This window comes from Podarcis vaucheri, assembly GCF_965113315.1.
Source record: "Podarcis vaucheri genome assembly, chromosome: 2".
Classification (NCBI taxonomy): Eukaryota; Metazoa; Chordata; class Lepidosauria; order Squamata; family Lacertidae; genus Podarcis; species Podarcis vaucheri.
In genome coordinates, this window is record NC_138760.1 from 56,004,733 (window position 1) to 56,032,228 (window position 27,496).

Below are 27,496 nucleotides of genomic sequence, written 5' to 3' on the forward strand. Positions count from 1 at the left end.
CCATAAGCTTTTAACATCTGTGTGTAACCACTAGAGTGTCATCCAAGGCTTGTCCATGGACAGCAGGAGCATAAATCTGAAGCAGCTAGCACACAAATCACACAGCCATGTGTTTAACCTCCAGGATAAAAAGTCACCCCAAAGCCAGGCATGGCTGCACCCAGTAGCAAAGCTGCCTCCTCATTTTTCCCACTCTTGAAACATGCAGAAGAATAACACACTTTTTATTTTACCCAGAAAAAAATGCACATTTTAGCAGGCTGGTGGATGGATGCTGTTCTGCATCTGTCATGTAAAATGGAGCCTTCCCGTTAATTCACAGAGGGAGTTGTGTGTGTCTTTAAGTGACTGCTGATAAGCTCAGCAAAGGGAGGCTGTTTTGGTGTAAACCCCTCTTTGCCTCACAGCCTTTTTTCTGATGCACATCTTAAACCTAGTTCTCACGGATAGTAAAAGATTTTAAATGTTGCATGTTTCATTGCTTTAAATGTTGCATTGCTGAAATTGTGAAGTTGCCTTGAAATTATGTATTGGGAGCATTATATAAAATAAAATAAGCCTATGGCTGGGCTGTACAACTTCAGACTACTACACCGAGGGGCTGAAAGGATTCATCTCTCATATATATATATATATATATATGCTTTCGTAGATTTTTACGGGTACAGGAATGCAGGTTTTGGTGTCTTCGGGTGTCTTCCCGTGTAAGAGTAGGGGTGTCTGGGCGACGTTTCGACGAGGTCTCACTCGTCATCTTCAGGCTGGTGCTTTCGGCTTCTTGTTACTGGGCTCACTCTGTTCCAGTAACAAGAAGCCGAAAGCACCAGCCTGAAGATGACGAGTGAGACCTCGTCGAAACGTCGCCCAGACACCCCTACTCTTACACGGGAAGACACCCGAAGACACCAAAACCTGCATATATATATATATATATATATATGCAGGTTTTGGTGTCTTCGGGTGTCTTCCCGTGTAAGAGTCGGGGTGTCTGTGCGACGTTTCGACGAGGTCTCACTCGTCATCTTCAGGCTGGTGCTTTCGGCTTCTTGTTACTGGAACAGAGCAGAATCTGGTGTTTGAGTTCCTATAAATACTGTTGAGGGGTGTGGTGTATAGCCTCCAACGTTCTGGGCAGAGAGGAAGTTCCTAGATTAGTGTGCCTCTTCTTCTTCTGTTCCTTAATTACTTGAGGGATATCTTGAGTGATTTCATGAGTGATATTCTGAATACCACTGGGTGGGTCATTAAGTGTAGATTAGTTGCTAAAGCTTTTGTGTCTTGACCTCTTGAGCTTGTGAAGAGTTTTTCTGAGAAGATGGCTGTGCTGCATTTAGTTGTGCTCTGGCTTGGCTTCGTGTATAGGGGCGAGCTGTGGTTTTGTGCCTTGTGCCAGCCAGATCTGTGTAGGGATTGCAGGGGGGTGCAGCATCCGGAGGTGCCACTATAGTTTGGCTACTGGATGGAGTCTGTAATATGTCTGTGGAGAGGGTCTGGGTTTGGGTCTGGTGTGGTTGATTGGTGACGGCGTTCTGTGTGCCTCTGGTTCTGGTGTCGGTTTTTGTGGGGAGGGCTAATTTCCAGATGTCTGGCAGGCGGGACGTGTCGTCACGCTTGTTCATGTTGTGAGGGTGTTTCTCTATCTCGATGGCTTCCATGATTATTCTCTTGTGGTGATGTTCCATGTTAAAGAGCAATTTGGAATCTGCAAAATTAATTTCGTGTCCTGTTTCTTTCATGTGTTGGAAAAGAGAGGAAGTTTTTTCTTCTTTTTTGACGGCATTCTTGTGTTCTGCGATACGTGCATTTATTCGTCTGTTTGTTTGTCCAATGTACGTGGCTGGGCAGACTTTGCAGGGTATTTCATAGACCCCTTGGTTTTCCAGCTGGATTTTGTCTTTTGGGTTTCTGAGGATATTGGCTATTTTTTGGTTGGTGCAGAAGGCTGTTTTGATATTGTGTTTATGGAGGATTTTGCTGATTTTGTCTGTAGTGCCCTTGATATAAGGAAGGAGGGCCATGCCATTGTTTTCTTCTGTGTCTTGGTTTTTGGGGGGTTTTTGGTTTTTGGCACAAGGCACAAAACCACAGCTCGCCCCTATACACGAAGCCAAGCCAGAGCACAACTAAATGCAGCACAGCCATCTTCTCAGAAAAACTCTTCACAAGCTCAAGAGGTCAAGACACAAAAGCTTTAGCAACTAATCTACACTTAATGACCCACCCAGTGGTATTCAGAATATCACTCATGAAATCACTCAAGATATCCCTCAAGTAATTAAGGAACAGAAGAAGAAGAGGCACACTAATCTAGGAACTTCCTCTCTGCCCAGAACGTTGGAGGCTATACACCACACCCCTCAACAGTATTTATAGGAACTCAAACACCAGATTCTGCTCTGTTCCAGTAACAAGAAGCCGAAAGCACCAGCCTGAAGATGACGAGTGAGACCTCGTCGAAACGTCGCACAGACACCCCGACTCTTACACGGGAAGACACCCGAAGACACCAAAACCTGCATTCCTGTACCCGTGAAAATCTACGAAAGCATATATATATATATATATATATATATATATATATATATATATATATATTCTCTGTGCTCAGATGTTGGGAGATGATGGTTTTGGTTTTGTTCTGTGAACTGCCCTGAAAGCTCCAGGTATAGGGTTGTATATAAATTCAAATCATCATCATCATTATCATCATCATCCAGGGAATTGGGCTGCAATGCTGTTGGTTTGCAAATGGCATGCTACTCTTTCCATCTGCTCATCCCAAGGGAAGCTGTGGAAATCCTGAACAGATACGTGTCAGAAGGCAGAAGCTAAATCCAGAGTCGGAAGAAGTTCTGTGTGTTAGGAAGCATGCTGTTCTGGATGGAAGTATGCAATAATTTAGACAGGGCTTCACGCTCTTGAAAGTTCTTGGCCCAGACTATATATGAAAGCACAGGTGCTACTGGTGACTAGCCTTTTGCTAGGTGGAGTTTTGTATCTGGCCAACTAGATCTTGGAAAAAGCAGATCTAGCCTGAGTTGCACAGGCTTCAGTTAGCCATACTAGACTGCTTCACACAGGGCTGTCTTCAAAGATTCTTCAGAAAATTCAACTGGTACAGAATGCATCTGCTTATGCTGATGCATTTCTAGACTCAGCTTAAAGCACTGACCTTTTGGAATCCTAAATGTTTGGCACATTAGATCAGTGCCAGAGGACCTGCTCTCAGGTTCATTGTCATGGTGAGGGTCTTCTGAGTAGTGGCCCCACATATTTGGAGCTTTCCCCTGGAAATGGTATGCATAGCTCTGGTTTTTTAAATTGATGTTTTAGTTCACCTGTTACTGAGATGTTGCATGCTGTGCTTTTAAAATTGCTGCTCTGAGTTTGACATTGGAGTATTCTTACTTATGTATTTAAATTTCATTATGCTTACAGTCACTTTTGTAAGTTGCCTTTGGAAGACTTTGCTCTGAAAAGCAGTGTAAAAAATTCCTTAAATACATACAAAAGTTAGTTTTCTTCATTCCCAATTGTAGTTTCCTAACTCCTTTCTCGCAATTCCCATATCCCCTTACTTGTCCTCTTCCTTGCTGACACTGGAGATGATTTAGCAGAAGGTCAGCAAAGGAAATTTTGCTACATCTGGCACTGAAAACACAGAAGCTTTTAAAGAGATGGTCACAGTGAGGTGTTTAGGTTTAGGAGAGAGCAAGTGAATGGGAATCCCCAAACTGGTACTTCCTGATTTCATTCTAGCACCACAAATTTCAACCATTTTCCTGCTGCTTAAGGTGGAGGGAGTCTTTTGGGCTCGTATGTCTGGTAAAGCCCTTTAAAAGATTCGATTTTGCACCTGAGTGCCTTTTGTATATGTGGGTGTAATTGCAATTTAGCAACCACCATGGCTACTTCCAGGAGGTGCATTCTGGTTCCAGCTGTTCCATAAATTGTGGTATCAGCAAAACAAGCCTGACTCTGGCTTGGATGCAAAGAAAAAAAGTTTGCTGTGCAATTTTCCATGCCAGCAGAGTGGGATTGGGGGTGGGGTGGGGGGCAGGGAGCATAGTACTAGGCCCAACTGACAGCATCCAAGACTTGGAAAAACAGGAATTACATTTCGGCTTCATTCTGTTTCTGAAGCATTGCAACCTATTTTTGGAAAGCAGAGGAAGGCTCGCTTCCAGAAAGGTTGCCCTGACTGGTGTGTTTTGCCTGCTAAATGCCTTCCCGTTTCTTTCTTTTTATGAAATATTTTTACACTGGAAAGCAGGGATGATGGCAAAGTTATCTGAAGCTGAACTCAGAGGAGCTTTTAAAAGTCTGTTCCAAAGGGAATGGAAGCTGTACAAGACCCTGAATCATTCTCTAGCTTGGATTTCAATCCCAGCTGGATATGTTTTACCAGCTTCCTGGGCTCACAAATGCTTTGGGCCACCGGGATGCAGATCTTTCCTGTCCAAGCACAGCCTTTGTCAGCCAGGGGCCAGGGGACCTTTGGCATGGGAAGATCAAGCTCCCCGATCTGCGCCTACCAAATCAGTACACCCAACTCAGGCTTGCAGACTCTGCACAGCTCTCTGAGATTGTCCTGGCTGCTCTGGCAGGAGCAAACCCTGAGGTGGAGCAAAATCCCAGCCACTGTCAATGGCCATGTCCCTGCAGCATTCTAAATCTCTCCTTATGCAAGCCATTGGAGCAACCCTCCTGTGTTTCCAAGACCAAATGGATTGGAAATTCAAGAGAGGAGGGAGAAACAGAATAGCTTATGTACAGCAGAAATGTTTATGTTGGGTGCCCTTCCAACTCTCCCCAAAGAAGAAGCTTGGGAACGGGGTGGGAGACATCTGGGCCAGAGGGGTAGCATATTAAGCATGTAGCCCAATGGTTAATATTACGGAGAAATTTGTCCTATCTGTGTTCCGCCTTTTTTAAAATGGTCACACACACACATGCCCACACCCTTATAATTTGCTTTTTCTGCATCCCACTCACAATAGCATACTAGCGCTTGAATTTCATTACCAGTGTGGGTATTTGGCTCCTGCTTTCTGTTTCAAATATGCTGCTTTCTGGGAAGCCCTGATTGGTAACATTATACATTGTGGTTTCTGTCGCCTGAAAAAAAAAATATGTTTCCAGTGATCCTCCCCATCCAGCTGCCTCTAGCATTCTTCACAAAACTATAACACATTCAGACTTGAGGCCTTTGATAGGAACCAAGGAAGCATTTTTGATTCAGCACGCAAAATATTTTTCTGTGGGGAACAAATGCCATTGGTTCTAGTTTTGCTTCTTATAGCAACACCCAATCAGTTCTTTCCCTCTTTTTTTTTTAAGTGAAGATTTAGTTTTTTTGTGTGGGATTACCTCTGAAACCATTAGGAAAGACTTTGGTATTCAGATTTGAAAAAGTTCTCTAAATGCTACCATAAAACTGTTTCTGTAATGGAAATCATTCCCTGTTCCTTTCCTCACTGCTCATGTTATAGATGTGCATTTTTTAAAAGACTGAGCAACCATTATGAGAATGAGGACACTACTATTATTTAGCCAGCAGCGAATAGCAGGGGTCTGGGCCTTAAACATTGATATAAACAGGAGCTTCTCTTGTATGGTGTTTCACCATTTCTATAAGAATGAAGTTTATCAGAGAGTGGGTTTGACCTTGTTCAGATGTGCGCTACAAAATCTTCTTGAAGTTGCAAGAGTTCAGTGGTACCTCAGTTTAAGAACAGTCCTGTTTACAAACGATTTGGTTTATGAACTCCGCAAAACCGAAAGTAGTGTCCCGGTTTGCAAACTTTACCTCGGTCTAAGAACGGAATCTGAACGGTGGAAGGGCACCGGCGGCAGGAGAACTCATTAGGGAAAGCGCGCCTCGGTTTAAGAATGGTTTCAGTTTGAGAACGGACTTCCGGAACGGATTAAGTCTGTAAACCCAGGTACCACTGTATAGAGTTTTCCTCTAGTTACTTCCGGAGGTGGCTCTGTAGTCTGTAGATCCAAGGCAGCCTCCTTTGATTGGAGGAAAGTTGGAAATACTTGGTATGAAAGATTGTATCTTGCGCAGTTGGCATTCAACAATATTTAGTTCTTTGGGAATATTGAAAAGTTCTCTCTATGAATCATGAAAACTATTCATGTGCATAACAGCTCAGACCAGCAGAGTCCTGATGTGTTGGTTTAGTTGTGGGTTATGTTTCCTTATGCCACAGGTGTTTGTTTGTTTGTTTGCTTTTAATACCCAGATGGCTCTTGCATTGTTTGGAAATGCAGAAGGTAGTATTTCAAGCCTTTGACCAATCTAGTGTCATTTCTTGCTCGGAGCTCTTAGATGTCCAGAATGCAAACTACTTGAAAAATCCATGGAAATATGAATCAAGGTAAAATACCCTGAAGTTTTTGCATCATTATTCTCACTCCATTTACACTCTGCTTTAGGGCTAAGCAAAGTTCAAATAAATAGCAGACAAGCCTTTTGAAATGATGGTGAGATGATTTAGTATCATTTGACATTTCCAGCAGATCTGGAGGTCACACAATAAGCTAACATCCATCCTAACAGTACCAGGAAACTTCACAGACCAATAAATTATGATGATGTGATAGATATTGATCATGTAAGGCGGGGGTGGGAACCTTTATCAGGTTTGACCTCTCATCAGTCTCATGATACTTTCATGACATCACATGATTGACAGGTAGGTTGTCTCATGCATTTGTCACCTTATGTGGTGTTCTGCAAAGCTCCATTCAGGGGTTTGAAAAAGGCTTATTTCTCCTCTCGCCCTGGAAGGCACATGCAACCAAGGTGAGCAGACTTTCTAAGGTGCCCTGATTTCAGAGGTTTAAAGGAGCAGTGTGAAGTGGCTCCTAAAGGGCTTTGCAAGGTGCCCACGCAGGAAGGACAAATTATATCAAGCTGTAGATTGATTTATTTTTAATAGCCTCTGTCCTGATTCAGATGCTCAATTTCTGGCTTTCTGAACCTTAGTTCAGTACATGAGACCATGTACTCCCTCCTTGCCTCTCCCTGTGTTTCTTCCCATTCTTGGTACTTACATCCTGGTTTAATTAAACAACTGTTGTAGTTTAACATCTGTTTCCTAACCAGGACCTCAAACCTACTTCAGCCTAAAATGGTCGTAGGTATGTATAGTTTATTTTTACGTCATGAACTTGCAAAATACATAACTCTGCTCACAAGCTGTGGTAGAATAAGAGGCTGTGCCCTCTTCTGAATGTCCAAGCAACTGTGCAGAATGCTCTACAGATGAAAGGTGGGTTGGTGGGGAAATTGAAAGAGGGAGACCCCAAGAAAGAAAGAGAGCTGAAACAACAAATGAGCTCCTCTAGATTAGCTATGTGTAATGTCTGCCAAATCTTTCAGGAAGCAGCTTTTATAAGCAGAACTAAGTTTTCCAAACTCCCTATATCCATGGTGATCTAGAGGCTGTTCCCACCAGTGTTTCCTTGAAGGGGCTGGATAGAACTGTATGGAAACAAAACTTTGCCGAAAGCCAAAGTTTTTAACTTTGGCTGTGAAATTGCTTTTGTGGAAGCTTAAGCTGAAGACCATGGCGGACTTCCAAAGGAGAAGATTTAACAGGATAAAAATGTTGAAGTTAGATTGTTATCTGCTTTCTGCCTCCCTCCCATGCTGCGCTGCTTGAGATCCTGTTAGCCTTTTTTCCATCAGATTTCTTGAACACTCCCTGTAGAATCATGGCAACCTGGGGGGGGGGGGCATGTACTTGTGTTCTTATTTTGCTCAGGCAAGGCTTCAAGTAGAGTTCAGGTGCACCCCCCCCCTCCCCCAGAACAGTGAAAAGTTGAATCTGAACCATTACTGTCAAAGTGAGGCACTTAACCCTCATGTGCATGACATGGTAAGTTTCAATCTTTGGACTTCTTGGTTCATAGTGCTGTCTCTTAGTCACTGCAGTACATCACCTCCGCATAATAGAATAGTGAGTAGAATTCTTAGTACAGCCTTTCGTTTGCTGCCTGGACTGTCTGGACCAAATTAACTTTGATTTTGTTTGCCATTCCACCTTATGCTGTGCCACAACCATTGCAGCCCCTGGCAATACATTTACAATTGTATTGCATTCTCTCGGAAGGATGTGTCCCTGTAACCAGCGCTCACAAGGCCATTTAATTTGATGTTGACAGCAGGCCGCTGTGCCACTCTTGTGGCAAGCACTCTTTGAAGCTGTAGCCGCATTGCATATCTGCCTATTCCAGGCAACTAATTTTTCCTCCTGGAAAGAGATGATGTCCATATGTTTAAAAGTGAACTGGAGGCCCGGCCAGGCAGGGTGTAATTTGAGAGGTGATGAAAAGTGTATTTCTTTCAAAAGTGTAATAGTGGGATGGGAAGAGAATGGTGAGGAAATACAGTCACAGTACGTAATTACATTCAAAGGTATGGCGGGTGCACTTTCTGCATAGAATGCAGCTTCTGCCAAAAGATAACCTTGCTTCCTAAAAAAAGGTGTAGCCAGCTGAATCACTGCCCACCCTGAGTGCTGTACAGGTACAAAGAGGGATGGGACTCACCATCCAACATCTGACAGAAACCCCAGTGATGTGGGGTGGAAAGTTTTCCCTCTATCCTTAAAAATGAGTTGTTTAATAAAATTGCTTGATAACCTAATAATACAGCAAAATAAAATTTTCAGGCTGCCTAGTATGACTTAGTACAATGCTTGTTAAATATGAAATCAGAGTTGCAGTTAAACTTTTCCAGGCAACTATCTCTAAGGAGAATATATATTTATGCACATAGCTCTTAATGTATGTTAGTATGTTAGCAGCCTTCACTCCTTTGTGATGAGACAAGAACTGATTTAGTTTGAAAACAGCTCGATAATTACCTAGCAGAAAGTCTGTCTTGACTCTTTTCAGCTGAACTTCTTTCTCTGCTCCTAGAGTTTAGCCTTATATTGTTTCCATGTAGGATTTTCCCTAATACTCTTAGATGTTGAAAAAGCAATAACCAAATGAATTGATGTAAGCAAGGAGACTGAGGAAGTTAAAGTAATTGGATATTCCTGTGCAGATTTTTCTGGTGTCTTTGACATTCCCCGCTTGGGATGTGAAGCCTTACCTCTTCACTGGGGATTGTACCCATACATAGCTTTACTGGTTTCCTTTATGTAGCATGCAACCTATTTATCTGATGTCTAAAATGATCCCAGATATTTTTGTTATAATTGCTGGAAATGGTTTTGCATTCCAACCCATGTATACTTTGAGCTTTAAATATTAAAAAATGTGAGTGGTGGTACTTTGGCTACCCTTTAAATCACGGTACTGATGGGGGACCTTCCAGATATTGTTTGATTCTATCTCCCATTAGTCCTATTAGCCAACATGAGCAGTGATTAGGGATGATGGAAGCTGTATTCCAGTGACATGGAGGGCCACAGGTTCAACAATATTTGGTGCTTGCCATATTGGCTACTGAAACAACTTAGCTAATTGAAATGATTGCCTTTTGGGAAACGGCTAACTTGCAGTTTCTTAAAGTGACAAACTTGAAATCTTTTAATAGTTGACTTTGTAAGGAACGGGCTTTTAAAACAGCTATACATTATTTTGTGATTGAGAGAGAGGTTTTAAAAAGCAAATAAACAGACCTTTTCTATCCCTGCCCTTTGAATGCTCAGATAAGAAGCCTCTTGAGCAGGCATTTTGGTACATGGAACCGTCCAAGGAAGGGAATATAAATGGCTAAATGATTAAAGGATTTGCGATTGCAATCTGCCTTGTCTGTCTCTAGAAACTGAAGTTGTTTGTTCTAATGTAGAAGTTCTTCACATATGGCATATGATGCAATTTGTGGTAGATTTACAAACCTCACCATTGCTGTGCTCTCCATCACTCCTATTTCAAAGCTTGGATGCTTAGTCCAGCTCTTTTCAACTGACCAGGATTGCTGCCTTGGAAATCCTCTGTTGTGGGAATGCAAGTGCTTATAATCCATTTTCAGAACAGCACAAACCTAAATAGCAACATTTCCACACATTGGCATTGCCCGCTTTAGAAATAAAGACAACATTTTATACCTGAAGCTATTATACTTGCAGGTGTCGAATGTAAAATTGAGAACAAGTCAAATCTCATTAGGAATAAGGAAGCGTATTTGTATGAGTATCTTTTAAAGGACTTGGCTTTGAACTCTTTCCTAAACACAGTGCTGATGTTTCTGTTTCATGGTTTTCTTTCTTGCAGAGTTGTGCTGAAAGTAAATGGCTAAATTGTGCAAAAATACATTCTTTTTTTTAAAAAAAGTATGGGGTCAGTTCATGTCATAAAAATGTGGCCTGAATAATTGGAGGGTGCCTGCCTCTTTCAAGATTGCTTCTTTAATATTTATGTCTCTTGGAAGGTTTTGTGTGTGGGACATTAATGATTGCCTTTGCAAAGGAAACCGCTGCAAAGGGGAGAAGGCTACTGTGGTGATTTTTTTAAAGTGTAACTGCCCTGAGACTTCAGAATAGGGCAGGGCATTGTATATAAATAAAATGCCTGCTCCTTGGAGTGGAGGGAGAAGGAGCCAGTAGCATTTCTACATCTTAAGATGCTGGCAGAGTTCCTTTATCTGTCACTTCCCCTAGCAGTCAAGGAGAGGAGAAATTTTGTGTATATTTATGACTAGCTGGCTTCTTACAAACTCTACTATATACCTTTATTTAATTTATCAGGTTAAAACACGCAACTGCTCTCTATATACATAAATTGATTAGAATGTTTTTAAATATTTCTAGGAAATTTGTAATATTCATATTTGCAAGGCTATATTAAAGGCTTGCTTGTAACTAAACTATAAACAAATCTTGACGTTACTGGAAATCCCTTGTTTGTTTGACTTGTATGCTACTTAATACAACAAAATCTCTAAACTGTTTGCATAAAGTATGGTATCACGAGCAATAAATAAATAAATACATAATATCAAAATGCATTAGTAATCCAGTAAAATATTTTGTGAAAAATTACTACAGAAATGTTCCAGCCGTGTGATCAGAAAATAGAGACACAGAAAGGCTGAAGAAATGAGCATGTTTTTCGTAGGCATTTAAAGCCAGCACAGTGGAAGCTTCCCAAATAGTGTTCTAGACTCTGAAAGAACCTGCTTTTGTTCTATCACATTATGACACACTATAATGGTCTGGCCATCAGAGCCTTCTCTAAAGGGTGTACAGTTTGTCTGGATCTGTACAAGGGAAGGTGGTCCTAAATTGTTTTGGCTTTAAAAGTCAGTAACAAAGAATGCTCCAACTACCGCACAATTGCACTCATTTCACACATTAGCAAGGTTATGCTTAAAATTCTACAAGGCAGGCTTAAGCAATATGTGGACCGAGAACTCCCAGAAGTGCAAGCTGGATTTCAAAGGGGCAGAGGAACCAGAGACCAAATTGCAAACATGCACTGGATTATGGAGAAAGCTAGAGAGTTCCAGAAAGACATCCACTTCTGCTTCATTGACTATGCAAAAGCCTTTGACTGTGTCGACCACAGCAAACTATGGCAAGTTGTTAAAGAAATGGGAGTGCCTGATCACCTCATCTGGCTACTGAGAAATCTCTATGTGGGACAAGAAGCTACAGTTAGAACTGGATATGGAACAACTGATTGGTTCAAAATTGGGAAAGGAGTACGGCAAGGCTGTATATTGTCTCCCTGCTTATTTAACTTATATGCAGAATTCATCATGCAAAAGGCTGGGCTGGATGAATCCCAAGCCGGAATTAAGATCGCTGGAAGAAATATCAACAACCTCAGATATGCAGATGACACAACCTTGATGGCAGAAAGTGAGGAGGAATTAAAGAACCTTTTAATGAGCATGAAAGAGGAGAGCGCAAAATTTGGTCTGAAGCTCAACATCAAAAAAACGAAGATCATGGCCACTGGTCCCATCACCTCCTGGCAAATAGAAGGGGAAGAAATGGAGGCAGTGAGAGATTTTACTTTCTTGGGCTCCATGATCACTGCAGATGGTGACAGCAGCCACAAAATTAAAAGACGCCTGCTCCTTGGGAGAAAGGCGATGGCAAACCTAGACAGCATCTTAAAAAGTAGAGACATCACCTTACCAACAAAGGTCCGTATAGTTAAAGCCATGGTTTTCCCAGTAGTGATGTGTGGAAGTGAAAGCTGGACCATAAAAAAGGCTGATCGCCGAAGAATTTGTGCTTTTGAATTATGGTGCTGGAGGAGACTCTTGAGAGTCCCATGGACTGCAAGAAGATCAAACCTATCCATTCTTAAGGAAATCAGCCCTGAGTGCTCACTGGAAGGACAGATCGTGAAGCTGAGGCTCCAATACTTTGGCCACCTCATGAGAAGAAAAGACTCCCTGGAAAAGACCCTGATGTTGGGAAAGATGGAGGGCACAAGGAGAAGGGGACGACAGAGGACGAGATGGTTGGACAGTGTTCTTGAAGCTACCAGCAGGAGTTTGACCAAACTGCGGGAGGCAGTGGAAGACAGAAGTGCCTGGCGTGCTCTGGCCCATGGGGTCATGAAGAGTCGGACACGACTAAACGACTAAACAACAACTAAACCTTGAAAATGACTAATGGGCAGCTGGTGCTTTTCTCTCTTTTTTAACGCAAATGACACATGTGTACAGTAAGTTGCCTCACTCAGCACTCTAGTGCTGAATTTTGCACGGGCTGCGGCCTCTGGAGCAGGTGCAAGGATCGTCCCACATATAATGCAGTGCCGTAGCCTAATTGCGAGGTTGCCAGTGCGTAGGCCACAATAGACAAACTATTCCTGTACAGCAGGGGTGCACAACCTGTGGCCCTCCAGATGTTGTTGGACCACACCTCCCATCATCCCTGATCACTGGCTATGCTGGCTGGGGCTGATGGAAGTTGTAGTCCAGAAACATCGGGAGGGCTGCAGGTTGTGCACCTGGTACTATACAGGAAAGGGAATATTTGTTGTGCCAGCCGAAGTTGGTAGTAGGCGTTATGAGCCACAGATATCATCACCTGGGCCTCTTGATGGCTGAGATGGTTCCAGGAGCACACCCAAAGTGCATGCCTTTTTCTACAGAGAGAGTGGAACTCCATCCAGAAAAGATAAATAACCCAGGTCCTGTACCTGGGGACCACTCAACCACAAGATCTTTGTCTTGTCAGGATCCGTTCTCATTAATTAGCCCCACATACAGTAATAAAAATGTGGCACTAATGTTGTTTAAACTGTATTAGACCAGATTAATTGGTACAGGAAGCATAGCGGTGTGTCTTTCACCAGCTGAAAATGTGAGAGCTGTGTTCTGCTTTCTGTGAGTCCTCACAGAGCACTTGTGCTTTTCCTACTCTATTGTCTGCTGCCTTAAAAAAACCCCACAAAAGTTTAAAAGAATGCAATATCTCTGGATCAAATAGAAAAGCCATAATGTTCATGGATGTGTTGGAGAAATGAACATGCATTACTGTGATTGCTTGTGCAAATGGCTAGAGAGATTAACTGGCCATTTACTCTGATTGCTTGCATGTTTTATGTGCACATCAATAAGAAAATGTGAGTTATAAATTTTCTTTCAACTCTGGTGACTGAGTGACTCTTGGAGAGACGCCAACCCAATTGCTGTCTGAATTCTAAATATAGAAAGAAGCACTGCTGACCCTAGTTACTGGAATATCCAGTTTCTACCAACTGGAAAAATATAATGAAAATTCCATGATGATTTTAGTTGATGTAGTGGCACATTACATTTTATAATTTGTGGCCACAGAGAATTTGGACAAAAATTCTTGTCAATAAAACAAGGGCCCCACCCCCAAGATAATGAAATTTGTTCCATTGTGGATATAAGAAAGGAGCCAGCACCTCAAACTTTTCCATGAAGGACTTCTTCACAATCTTGACTTGCTGACAGATTGATTCAAATTTCCATGTTCCTTGCTTCAGAACTGCAGCTACGATGGTGGGAAACTTCATATGGGCTGTTGAACTTGGAAGAAAAAGTTGTGAACGCCTTTTCTACTACATCATATTTTTTGAAAAGTTACTCCTTTGCGGAACTCCTGTGCAGTTGTCATTCAGGCTCTGTACACAGATTCTTCCCTCCCTGGGGTGGTTCAAACATTCAGGAGTCATCAGATCCAATTGGGGTACAGTCCTGCATGGTGCTATGCAACTTCAGAAGGCAAACAGACGGTCATTAATTAGAAAACAATTGACTATCCTAATTTCTTCTTTGAATTTGCAAAACTACTCGTTGGGCAAATAGATTCTAGGCTAGCTGTCTGCCCCTCCACCTGTGATAACTCTTACTAGTCAAGAGTTTGACATAAACATGTGCTCAAATGGATAAGGACAGAGTTATTTCAGCCAGGGCTGGCTCAAGATACTTTGCTGCCTGAGGTTAAGGACAATATGGCACCCTTCCGCAAGGCACAGACAGAAGCCAGCTGGACTGGTGGAATTCCAATACTGATGAAAGGACAATTTCTTCTACTGCAGCTGAAGACAGCAGGCTAGTGTAGCAGGCCACATGGCACTCCGAGCTCTGTCCTCCTGAGGCAGCTGTCTCACTTAGGACAGGACCTGTCTATAGTAAGCATCTTTGAATGTTTCCGTTGGTCCTCTCTCTTGGAGTACATACAGTGCATGTGTACATGAAAAGGAGTGTTGGCTTTCTTAGTTCAATGCCACTCACACTGGAGGAACAACTCACGTCTTACTTCCATCTCAAAGTATATACATTCTCACCTTACAAGCATGACAGTTTTGTGGTCACCTATCCAAAAAGGCAGAAAAGAAAATGGAGCAAGCTTTTATGGACTGGAATCACCATTGCCTTTTTGTTCCAGCAGGAACTTCCAGACAAAGCAGTTTTACTCGTTTTGAGGGACAGGTGCACTTGTTGCAGGGAGCATCTTGGTATATCTGTGGCAAAAAGTGTAAATCACTGATACACATACTTACAGTCAAGGCTTCCACACATATCTACAGGGGTATTTTAAGGAATACATAGCTGTGGTTTTCACCTTGGGTTTGCTGCAGGAAACTCCAATATAACTCTGGTGTACCTGCTGCAAACAGGTTTGCTCTGTAGTATGAGTCAACAGATTAGGCTTCCTTCCCTTCTCTCTCTTTTGTTTGTTTTTCTTGATTGCTGCTAACTGCTGTTTTATTTCTTATTGGTGTTTTTTTTTTAAATGCTAGTTTTTGAGCAACATTAATAGTATTTTTTTAAAAAGGTGTAGTTGAAAAGGTTTTTTAAAATAAATAAAAATTCATCGGTTTGCATTTCTATCCTGTCTGATAATGCACACACACACCCTGTTCCACTATCCTTAGTCATAACTAATTTCTGTTGAAATCAACCGGGCAATGTTCCAACAGGGAAGAAGCATTCAACAAATAACACTGTGAACTTGAAAAAAAGAACTAATTTATATTTTTAGAGTTTCCACAATCCCTGATGGAATGAATGGCCAGCAGTCTAAAATCACAGCTATGAATGAAATTATTTTCATGGGATTATGTTAACATGATTTGCTTCTTCTAGTGTAACATTTGCTTTGCCATGTGTCTGAATGCCCTTATGGGATATGTCTGTGCTTGAGCCGCTGAATAAAGATAGCAATCAAGGAGTTCTTTGAGAAGTGAGGTTCTAATGAACCAGAGGATTACCCAAACAAGCAGTGACTTGCATTGTTCTTGTCTCTCATTCCGTAGGCAAGATCCTCTTCCGCCGAAGCCACATTCGTGATGTTGCTATCAAGCGTCTTATACCCATTGATGAGTACTGCAAGGTGAGTGGCGTTTTCTTCCAAGTTTTGTGCTGATTGTTGAGATACATTGTTTGCAGCTGGTTCCAGTACAGCAGCCTTCCCTGCTCTAGTAACCTCCAGGTGTTTTGGACTACAATTCCCATCATACTCGTGGTCATGCTGGCTGGGGCTGTTTGGGTCCTGTAGTCCCAAACATCTGGAGGGCATCAGGATATACAGTAAGTCACCTTTTCTGTTTTGTCTTATTATATGCTACCATAGCTTGTGTTAATGCATTTTCACTTGAGTAAGAACTCATCAACGATGACCTTGAATGCTTCTTACTCTGCAGACTTACCCACAGAGTAGCTTTGCTGACATAATGAAGCACTTTGGACATTTACAATGCACTACATAAATGCTTAATAACAGTGCTTTTGTCTAGGAAAAGAAGGTGCTGGTACTCACCATGACCCCCCCCTTTCTCTCACCTGTCCCCCCTCAATTAATTGAAGCCCCACTTTGTGCCCCCTCACTTCTTCAGTCTCTCCCCCCACCTTACCCTGTCTGCTCTTCACATCCACCCAGCGTCCTGCCTTCCAGCGTACCATTGAGTCCCATCAGAAAAAAGCGCTTACTAAGATAAATAATAAATGTTGCCGTTGTTTGTTATTTGGAAAAATTCCTTTTCATGCCAAGTGACAACTGCTCTCATTGTTTCTTGAAGATGATTGCTTTGTTGGTAACCAGGCTCCCTCTGTCAAATGAAAGCAACTGCCTTTAATGGTTTCAAAATGAAAATCGGTGTGTTAGGTTAGCCTACTCCCCTTTTGAAATAGCTTAGTTCAAATGGAATCTCACTTGAATATTATTCAGACTGCCTCCTTCAGTCCCATTATACTAGTTCAAGGGTCAGCAAACTTTTTCAGCAGGGGGCCAGTCTACTGTCCCTCAGACCTTGTGGGGGGACCGGACTATATTTTGAGGGGGGGAGGGAGAGAATGAATGAATGAACGAATTCCTTCCTGTGCCCCATAAATAACCCAGACATGCATTTTAAATAAAAGGACACATTCTACTCAGGTAAAAACACGCTGATTCCTGGACCGTCTGCGGGCCGGATTTAGAAGGCAATTGGGCCAAATCCGACCCCCAGGCCTTAGTTTGCCTACCCGTGTACTAGTCATTAGAACAGAGATGCTTCTCATTTTAGTATGGAAGGAAATAATAAGCACCTATGGAACGGGGATGTACACATGTGCATGCTAGTGCAGGAACACATATAAATATTTTTAATTAAAAACACAAAGAAATGGCACAGTTCTGCAGGGATGGAATTGGTAGGACTTGCAACTAGGGGCTGATGGGATGGAAAAGTCAAAAGCCTGCATTGGATTCTGCAGAAGGGGAGTGGTGGTGTTGGTCATAGGGATGCTTAAGCCAGAAAAAAGCACAGTGTGCCTTGCCCCATATTTCTGGGGAAGATACCCCAGTGGTCATTCAATTTATATGCTATCACTAATCAAAATTATATTGCAACTGTTTCTTATATTGAATTCTCTAGGTTTTTAACCTTTTGAAGTTATATATGCATTAAATAATTAGGATATCATTATCTTCCCTTTATCTCTCCTATAATCTGGGGAAGTCTCTTTGAAATTGTGTGTGTGTGTGCTTGTTTTGTTTTATCATATGTGTGTTTTTTGTGTTGGGGTTGCTCTTATAATCTGTAGTAAAATGTGTGTGAAATACATGTATGTGTGTATGCAATTTTCATTCATTCAGCTTCTGATATGCTTATTCCTCTTGTCACGGAATAGGTTAAAATATGCCCAAATAGGCACACCTGTGTACACACACATTTGCTTTTAAAGAGGAAGTCCATAGGTGATGAGGCAGCAGCTGGCTCCTACAAAACAATGCTATTGATGACATTAAATTTAACAAATCCATTTGACTTTCTATCATCTATAATGTTGTAGATGTGATCTAACTGCCTTAGTATTTCTTTCTTTTAGTTAATGATAACCAGGTAACCAAGACTGCACTCTTGGCCTTCCAACAGCTGACTCTTAACTCTGTATTTGCTAACAGGGAAGGATGGGTGTGGAGGAGGCTCACACAAGGAAGCCTGGCTTGCCATGATATGGACACCACTCTAGCAGTTCAACCTATCTGCTGCTGTTTTTCCATGCTTTTCGCAAGGCAAACCACCACAGGGAGGAAAATTGTATTCCAACTGAGCACAGATAAATAAATCACATAGATGACTGTGGTTTGTGGATATACAGCAAATGCTGAGCGTTACAAGAATTAATTGCGACCACATCCTTTTCAGAAGCTGCATAAGCAACAATCACTCCACTTCTCTTCTTTGCTTACTTGGGAAAGGAGGGGAAAGCATCATTTCCCAGTACAATCTTTCAGAATCATAGAAATGTAGAGCTGCGCGGGACCCTGAGGGTCATCTAGTCCAGCCCCTGCAGTGCAGGAATCTCAGTTAGATTATACATGACAGATAGCCATTCAACCTCTGCTTACAAACCTCCAAGAGAGAAGAGTTCAGCACCTCTCTTGGGAGTCAGTTGAACAACTCTTATTGTCAGAAAGTTATTCCTGATGTTTAGATTGAATCTCCTTTCTTGTAACTTGAATCCATTGGTTTGTTCCCTAGCCTCCGGAGCAGGAGAAAACATGGGTTCAGGTGATCAGGGCACTTGCTTTGGTTTTTTAATACACACAAAAAATCTCTCTCTCTCTCTCTCTCTCTCTCTCTCTCTCTCTCTCTCTCTCTCTCACACACACACACACACACACACACACACACACACATATATATATATATATATATATATATATATATATATATATATATATATATGCTTTCGTAGATTTTCACGGGTACAGGAATGCAGGTTTTGGTGTCTTCGGGTGTCTTCCCGTGTAAGAGTCGGGGTGTCTGGGCGACGTTTCGACCTCGTCGAAACGTCGCCCAGACACCCCGACTCTTACACGGGAAGACACCCGAAGACACCAAAACCTGCATATATATATATATATATATATATGGGTGGGTGGCACACACCTCTTACACATGTCAGCTGTGACCAGGAGTTCTATGGAGGTATGTGTGAGTGGGCTGGTTGAGAATGGCTTTCTTTCTCCTCCACCAGCCTGTTTGCATGCTGGCTGCAGAAAAAGGGAAGCTCACTCCTCAGTCCTTTTCCTGCTATACCAGCCTGTTTGTTAGAAAGCAATTCCACACCTGTTAAGACACTAGTCCACTGCACTTCCACGTTGGATATGAGGAGGATATCTGAAATACTTGTAGGCTATGTTTTAAGGTCAGCACCCTCAAGATGACTTCTAACATGTGGCTCCACAATATATAATGAGTACTAATTTGAAAACCATAAAACACAAAAAATAACTTAGAATCATAGAATCATAGAGTTGGAATAGACCACAAGGGCCATCGAGTCCAACCCCCTGCCAAGCAGGAAACACCATCAGAGCACTCCTGACACTTGGTTGTCAAGCCTCTGCTTAAAGACCTCCAAAGTAGGAGACTCCACCACACTCCTTGGCAGCAAATTCCACTGTCGAACAGCTCTTACTGTCAGGAAGTTCTTCCTAATGTTTAGGTGGAATCTTCTTTCTTGTAGTTTGGATCCATTGCTCCATGTCCGCTTCTCTGGAGCAGCAGAAAACAACCTTTCTCCCTCTATATCAGTGTTTCCCAACCGGTGTTCCGCGGCACACTAGTGTGCCGTGAGACACCGGCTGGTGTGCCGTGGGAGGGAGGCGGGCGAGTCGGGCGGCGAGAGGCGGCGGCGGCGAGGATCCGCGTCGAGCCGGGGGCGGCTCCGCGGTGGTGGTGCCGAGCGGCGGGGCAGCACGCGCAAAAGGGAGGAGCGCGAGACAGCGGAGGAGGAGGAGGCCGGCATGTCCGGGCAGCAGCAGCAACAGCAGCAGCAGCAACTCCCGGCGACGGCTCCTCCTCCGCCCGCTATCGCCGCCACCACCACAACAGCCGCCGCCGCCTCAGCTGCCGCCGTCCCTCAGTCCCTCGCTCTGCTGCCTCCTCCCACCCCGGCAAGGGGAAGGGAAAAAACGTTCACTTTTGTGCGTCCCTCCCGGCGTGACGCTGCGCGCTGACGTCACGGGGCGGGGCTTTAATGGTGGTGTGCCGCGAGATTTTTTTCCGGTAAACAGGTGTGTCGTTGCCCAAAAACGTTTGGGAAACACTGCTCTATATGACATCCTTTTATATATTTGAACATGCCTATCATATCACTCCTCCCTTGAGCCGTTAAGAGGAAGTGAATACAATATTATGTGAATGAAAATACTGTGCAGCCCAAATGATCACAATATAAAAAGTAATTGCTGTTTGTCAGGATTCTTATGAACCCTTGGTACTTAGTAGGTCACTTTTTCTTGGGCAGCATAGATTGAGGAATGAGAGATGAAGTATTGAGGAGGATAGTATATCAAGGCACAAAAAATGGATCAGATTGTTGATAGACCACCAGACATGGGAATAATTTGTGTCAAAGCAGAAATAACAACTTGTGGTGAATAATAAGCAAAGGATCATTTGGTCACCTGCTGTTGATGAAGAATGGTGAAATGCTGAGGAACTTCATTTTGACAAAAAATAAAAATAAATCAGAGATCATGTTGTCTATAGTAAAACCTTCAGTTCTCTAATTTCAGTCTGCAAACTCTTAGGTTGAATACTTAAACATTTTGCAGATCTTGCTCTGCATCATTTCCCTGATTTATCCAACACCTGTAGACAGAAGGGGAAAGTAAGTGTTCTGGGCTTTGGTCCAAAAGAAATACTGATATTCCAAGTACTGTCCCCTCAAGTTCCTGCAGAGACAATTAAGTTATTGCCTGTTAGCTGAAATCTCACCTCCAGAATCAGTTAGGCTGCAGGAGCCTTTTCTGAGTGTAGGTGGAAACACAAGGTGCATCTAAGTAACGACAGCTTTCCAAATTGTGTCTTATGCCACACAAAAATTGGGAAAGGTTTTTCTGGGTATGAAGCCCCTCTTCTGTTATGGAAGCAATATGCTGTCCTGAGTAGTAAATGAACAGGGCCACTTCTGCTGTGACTTGCATGTGTCTCTAAAAAGAATCATATCTCATAGCGTGTTTTATTAAAGCTACTCCCCCTACCTATATTTTCAAAATTTGGCTTAGGAAAAAGAATTGTTGAAAGTGACCATATAAACCCTGGAACTATGCTGCTAACATCCAGTTTTGAAAACCAGACCTACTTTTGGGAAGGTGGGGAAATGGCAGAAAGTGAGAGGCTAATGTCATTTAACAGGATTGACATGCTGTTTATGGAAGTTCTGAAGAGGTCCGGATTTCAGTTGGATGTGACAGAGGCTGGGTGGTGGACCCTTGGGATATTTAGGAACATTAAGATGACACGCTAGCTTCCATCCAAAGCATTGGAATTTATTTTGAGGCACTGATATGCTGTTTGATGTTTTGTTTGTTTGAGAGATGCTCTGTAAACAGTCCTCTGATTTTTAGCAAGCAGTTAATGGCATTGCTGACAATATAAACCAGCCTTCTGCAACCTGTAGCCCTCCAGAAATGGTGGGTCCCCCAACTCCTATCACTCCCAACCAGCATGGCTAGTGGTCAAGGAGGATGGAGCTTGCTGTCCAACAGCATCTGGAGGGCACCGGATGTGGGAAGGCTGATAGAAACTGATCAGATGCTGTAGCCCGGAAACCAACATTATGGGCTACTCAAGGTCTCTTCATGCCATCAGATGCCAAGTGATAGGTGGTGGTGTTTAAAGTAGTGTCAGGGAACTGACATCAGAGCGAGAGGCGAAGGGGAGGCTCCCAGATTCTGCAGGCGAAGGACCCAGCACCAGGGGGAGAAGCAGCTCGGTAGAGGAGGAAGGAAATCAGCGCAACACCAGGGATAAAGGGGGGCAAATGGGGGAAGCGGAGGGAGAGCTCCGGGATTCTTCTCTGGACATCAGTGAGGAGAGCACAGGTCCTCCACTACCCACGCCCTCCCTGCGCAGAAGACTCCCGCGCAGTGAGAGGAGGAGGCGACTGGGAGTCAGACAGCTTCTATGCTGGAAAAGGTTTAAGAAACGCCCACAGACAGATTCTGCTAGCGACTGAGGCAGCCACGCGGAGATGGGCTGTGCAGTCAGAACGGTTTAACCAAGGCAATTAAGCCTAGAAAGGCAGCAGTTTAGACATGAGTAACTCATACACATTACAGGTAGGGTAAACAACAGTGTAATCAGTTCCTCATCTAACTGGTTGGCTTTGCACTCGAGAACAGTGGGATGGTAGAAAGGCCACAATCTCCAAACAGTGTTAAAATAAATTAAGCAGCTTAGTTCAGGAATTGACTGAGCTCTGGATCAAACTCAGAAAGTTCTATCTCGCCTCTGCTGAGGGGTTAGGTGGGCCATCCTCAGCCCCTGCCCCTCATCTCAGAAACAGGGACACAACACAAGAATCCCGTAAAGCAGATCAGCAAGGATGGCTACAAGATCGTGGTTTCAAAATGCTTTAAACATTCTTAAGCCCCGTACAATTGCTGAGTATCCGTTGCGGTATTAAAAAGCATGCAATCTCTAAATAATTTTTCATATTTCAGGATGGGAAATATTAGAGTTATGCCAGTTCTCCTTCATCCCATCACAAAAATATCCAGCAGTGGTCCATAAAACTTACATCACAAGGCTCTTCACAGTATGTGCAATAGTAATTGTGATCACAAAGAACTTTACTTGGAAAAAGCAGTATCTCCATATAAATAGAAGTGCGGACTCTAAGCAATGCATGAGAAATTAATGTAGATTTATTGTGCTAAAAAACATTATGCATAAAATCCAGTGCTTTAGTTGCAAAAAGTGCTAGGACACTGTCGAATGCCTCTAAGCAGGGATTGTAGTGATTTACTTATTTAATAATAATAATAAAATCAGAATCTGTACTTGGAAATTAAAGTTCCAGGAAAACTTTTGCAATGGAGGATCACAGTGGATAGAGAATGTGCCTGGATTTTCTAGCTGGGCTAGGCACAAATTGTCTCATGTTCACACACTTAACAATTGGCAAAACAGCTCTTCATTTTCCAAATGTGTGTCTTGTTTTGTTTTTCAGGCTCTGATTCAGCTGCCACCATATATCTCTCAGTGCGATGAAGTTCTTCGGTTCTTTGAGACAAGACCAGAAGACTTAAATCCCCCCAAAGAGTAAGTTTGTTATAAGTAGCTTACACAGCTGCATTTCAGAAATGTTGAGAGAGAGAGAGAGAGAGAGAGAGAGAGAGACATATGTAGCCAATGAACAACCCTGTTCCTTAAAAAAAGACAGCAGCATTTGTGTTTCATATTTTCCAGAGTACAGAAACCTCACACATCAGGTATGTGGTCACATAACATCAGTGAACATATAGTACAGATATCAGATTTTAAAAAAAACACTATTAAAGAATGAATGAAGCAGCTCAAAAGATAAGTTAATAATGAAAAAAAATGGGAAAGCTAGAAGGTCAAAGAAACATGCAGCCTATGTTGCATACTGAGTTGGAAGGTGGAAGGGACCTTGAGGATCATCTAGTCCAGCCTCTGCAATACAGGATTATTCAGCTGTTCCATATGGGCGTCAAACTTGCAACCTAGGCATTATCAGCATCCAACTCTAACCAAGTGAGCTATCCAGTGTTTAAGTTACCAAATTCAGGGCTGGGGAACCTCCAACATGTGAGCCTAGACTTGCCAGGACTCCCCATTTGGCCTTCCAGGCCGTTTCAGCCAAGCCATGGAACCCTGAACTACACCTGACATTATATATGATGTCATGTATAGGGCAGGTTAAGACCTGTCTGAGCTGAACAGGGGTTTATTGGCACTGGCCATCTGCCAATCAGAGTCACTTGCAAAACTGTATGTAAAACACTGTGAGTAAGGCTTTGCAAGACCCAATGGTCAGCTGATTGCCCAGTCCTGCTGAGCCCATTGAGAAGTGATCCACAAAATTCATGCAAGCAAAAAGTACCACCTGGCATAATGGTGAGATCAGGTGATTGACATGTAGCTCCAGCCCCCTGTCATACTTGGCCTGTGAGGGATGGGGGAGGTAAAAATCTGACCTGCTGGTGAGTTCTAGTTCCCCCCCGCTGAGCAAAATAAAGGCAATTTCATTAAAGAGAGAGACACTGCCACTTTGAAATCTGATCTTTTATATCTGTGAGGTCAATTTCTCCAATACATGGGGGAGGTGCACTCCCTTCATTTACTTGCCCACATTTTTAAAATTGAACTTTTACTATGAAATATAAATACAAAAGCATAAGATGTGGTTATGTGCATACAACCAATATATATGGATAGTAACTATCATGATTAAATACAATTTAAAGCATAGCTGGAACTTTTACGAGCTTGCCTAAGTGTAACTGGAAACTTTTGACACATAATATGATAGTGAAACTGCTATGTGCTAGAAACCAAATTCTGTTATAACTATTAACAAAGTTGTGTGAGCCAAGATGCATTCCTTCTGTATTCCCCCGTACCAAAATGCATTTAATTGAGTCCTGTACTATAGCCCAATAAAGGGCAGACTCCCTTATTCAGTAAGTGATTATCTTGCTGCCTGCCTTCCCTCACCGTAATCATGTGTGTCAGTTTCATCATCCTTATTATTTATTATTTATGTAAAATAATTGTGAATCACCTATAATCCTAGATTCAACTGGTTTACAACAAAATAAAATACAGAATAGAATACATCATACATGCTAGCCACTTGCCTAGATAATTTTAGCTGCAAAGAATAAAGAAAACTGATTTTTACAGGCATACAAAGGATTATCCGCATCTGTTCTGTTCAGTATCACTGGCCTTTGAACTTTCATAGTTGGATAGTAAACATCATAGGATATATCCATCTGAGTCATACTCAGAGTAGAGCCATATGGCTGATGTGACTTATTTCACCTGATAGGACTTAATTACACACAACCATATAACTTTACAGAAATGCACAGTAAGCTGTCAGAGATGCCTTTCTCCACCCAGAGCAATGGAGGTTGCCTACAGCCTGTAGTGGTTTTTTAAAATTTAGGAGCAACCCCAAGCAAAATCTGTTTTCCTGTTGCCAGTTTCTTGAGCAATTTATTCTGACAAACAGTAACCACATGTTTGTTTTCCACCCAAAACAAGGAACATCAGCAATCTCTCTCTTTTTTCCCTGCATGACGCAACACGGTCTTGTGACTATAAGCTGCTTGAGGCCAGAAGCTCTTTTGTTGAGGATTCAGAGCATAAGACACCAACCACTATCTCATTTCTGTCTTTGTATGACACTAGAGCACTTAATTGTGCAAAGATATAGATTGTGCAAGTTGACATGGAGAAATGTGTATTTCAGAGGAACGAGAAGAGAGAGTTCTGTCATTATCTGTGTTAGAACATGGAGTCTTTCAGCACCCAAGTTGGCCACAAAGGGTTGTTCTCTTTCAATACAGGCAGGCTTTATGTTTCCATTTGCCTTTGGGCGCATATTGTTATTGCTTTTCCTCTTTGATTTCTCTTGACGTCTTGGCTTGTCATAGTTTCTTTTATGACTGCCAGTTAGTTGATTAGATTGGTGCAAGGGCTTAGTACCCATTAACTAATAACATGCTGTCAGCCTATGTTTCCATCCATCCTGCATTTAAGATGTCTTTGCCCATTAACCCTATGTCCCTTTGCTAATTCATCAACTAATGCAATGAAAAACATAAGTTGAAGACAGGCCTGCATCATGCATAGCTTCTGCATCATTCTGGAAGTGGGTGTATGCTGTGGGCTTTTGTTAAAACCTTTATAGAACCTCAGTGCTCTATACTGTAGACAGGAGGGGTTAGATTTTGAAGAGGCATTTGTTCAGAGCCTGCCCAGACTTCATTTTTACTGCACAAACAAGACCAAGTCTCAAGTATATGCAGTCTTGCTCCTGACCATGGAGTTTGTATGTGCTAGATTTCTCTCTACTGTATGTGGAATTTCTTTTAGATCCCACATGCAGATAAATACTTGCACTAGCCCAAGTTGTTCCTTCCTTTACAGTTTTCTGACATCTGTCTACCTACTCATATTTGGGGACTGGCTCTTTGAACCTTCCTGCATTAACCTTCTCTTTGATTCCATATGACCTGCCTTACTATATGTTGTTTTATTCATTCCATTGTAATACTAACAATATGCAAAAAATCTACAAGTCCAATATTCAGAGGTGCTGCTGCAACTCCGAATGTCCTTGTGTGGGGGAAACCAAGACCACCTCTCCCTTCAACAGAAAACCCTCCAAATAGTCCTCCTTATTGAAGCACTTCAAAGCCTATTCAATGTCTCCTATGTGGAATTTCTTCTGAAATTGACCAGGAAGCTGAACTACAATGAAGTAGAAATTGAATAGTTCTTTTGCAAAAGTTGGGGGTGGGGGTTGTGGTGGTTTGAATGAGTCAATTTTTAAAAGAAAATGTCCTTTTTGCTTATTTGGGACAAAGGTGTTCTCCTTTATAGATGGAATGGAAAATGTTGCCTGAATTACAAACTTAGGCACAATTTTTTTTGGGGGGGAGAGGTAATTGTACTTCCTTCTTTGTCTTCTTATCCTCTTGCTGTAATAATAATCTTAAATTTAAGATAAGCTAATTGGTACTCACAGAAACCTCTTGTCACACATTCACAGATAAATCTTTTATACATCTGAGCAGCTAGGATGGATAAATATAATAAACAACAATATTTGTGTCCTTGTGCCTGATAATTACATTAGAGTGAGGCTTAATTTATGCATCCTTGTGTAGTGATTCTCTGAATGGAGTGAGCCCTTTGCTGTTTCCTTTGGCCTTTTGCTAGAAGGATAATAAGAAAGAGAGGACTTGCCGTTCTGAGTGGCTTAATAGATTCCTCTCAGCTGCCAGCAGCAAGCTGCTGTTGTGTCTCAAGGACATCTCTGTTGTGTTTCATGGCCCAGCTGGAATACTCGATGGATATTTATTAGCTACAATTCAAAATGTTAATTAATAAAAGTCCTTGACTCTCTCCTCTGGAGGGACTGGTATGAACAGTTTTCCCAGTGCTGCACCACTTGATATGCTGCAAACCTACCAATCACACGATGAAACCCACAATTAGGTGAATTGTAGTGCTGCATCTGGGGCTTGGCCGGATGTCATAACTCATGGGCGAGATAAACACTTTCTTTGGGACCTTGAATTGGAGCCAGGTCTTGCAGTAAAAGGAAGATGTCTTATCATAAAGTAGCAAATATGTGGTGAGGTGAAGCACACATTATCATGTTGAAAGCCAAATATAGCAATCTTTCTGATAATGGTTTGTTCATATTAAAAACTCCTCCACCTAACAGATTATTCTTCCTGCTTCATTTATGCATTCAGGATTGTAGCCTGATTTCATTAAAGTTTCCAATTACATTAGTTCCAGAGGATTACTTGTACAGGCTCAGTGTTCACATAACACTAAGTCGAAACCATTGCTTAGCAGGAATGCACATGTTCCTGAACAGAAGATCACAGCTGGCCCTGCAGTTCTGCACTGTGTGTGCTGCTGCTGTTCTACTTGGAGCTAAACCATGGTTTGTCTCCTCCAGACAAACCATGGGCTGTAAATCAAGAACAGACCTCTTCTCTTCAAGAACTTACATGCTTGTGCATTAGTGCCAAAC

The 27,496-nt window shown here is 42.3% G+C and overlaps 1 protein-coding gene across 4 annotated transcripts in view; it reads left to right on the top strand.

Moving 5' to 3' along the window:
* The window catches only part of SH3PXD2B (SH3 and PX domains 2B), a 108,864-nt gene that overhangs the window by 50,626 nt on the left and 30,742 nt on the right, over positions 1 to 27,496 (top strand). For all 4 annotated transcript variants that reach the window (XM_082213022.1, XM_082213023.1, XM_082213020.1 and 1 more), the window contains exons 4-5: positions 15,724 to 15,800; positions 22,919 to 23,010. In XM_082213022.1, the coding sequence (XP_082069148.1) occupies positions 15,724 to 15,800; positions 22,919 to 23,010 (169 nt within the window). The remainder of the gene's footprint in view (positions 1 to 15,723; positions 15,801 to 22,918; positions 23,011 to 27,496) is intronic.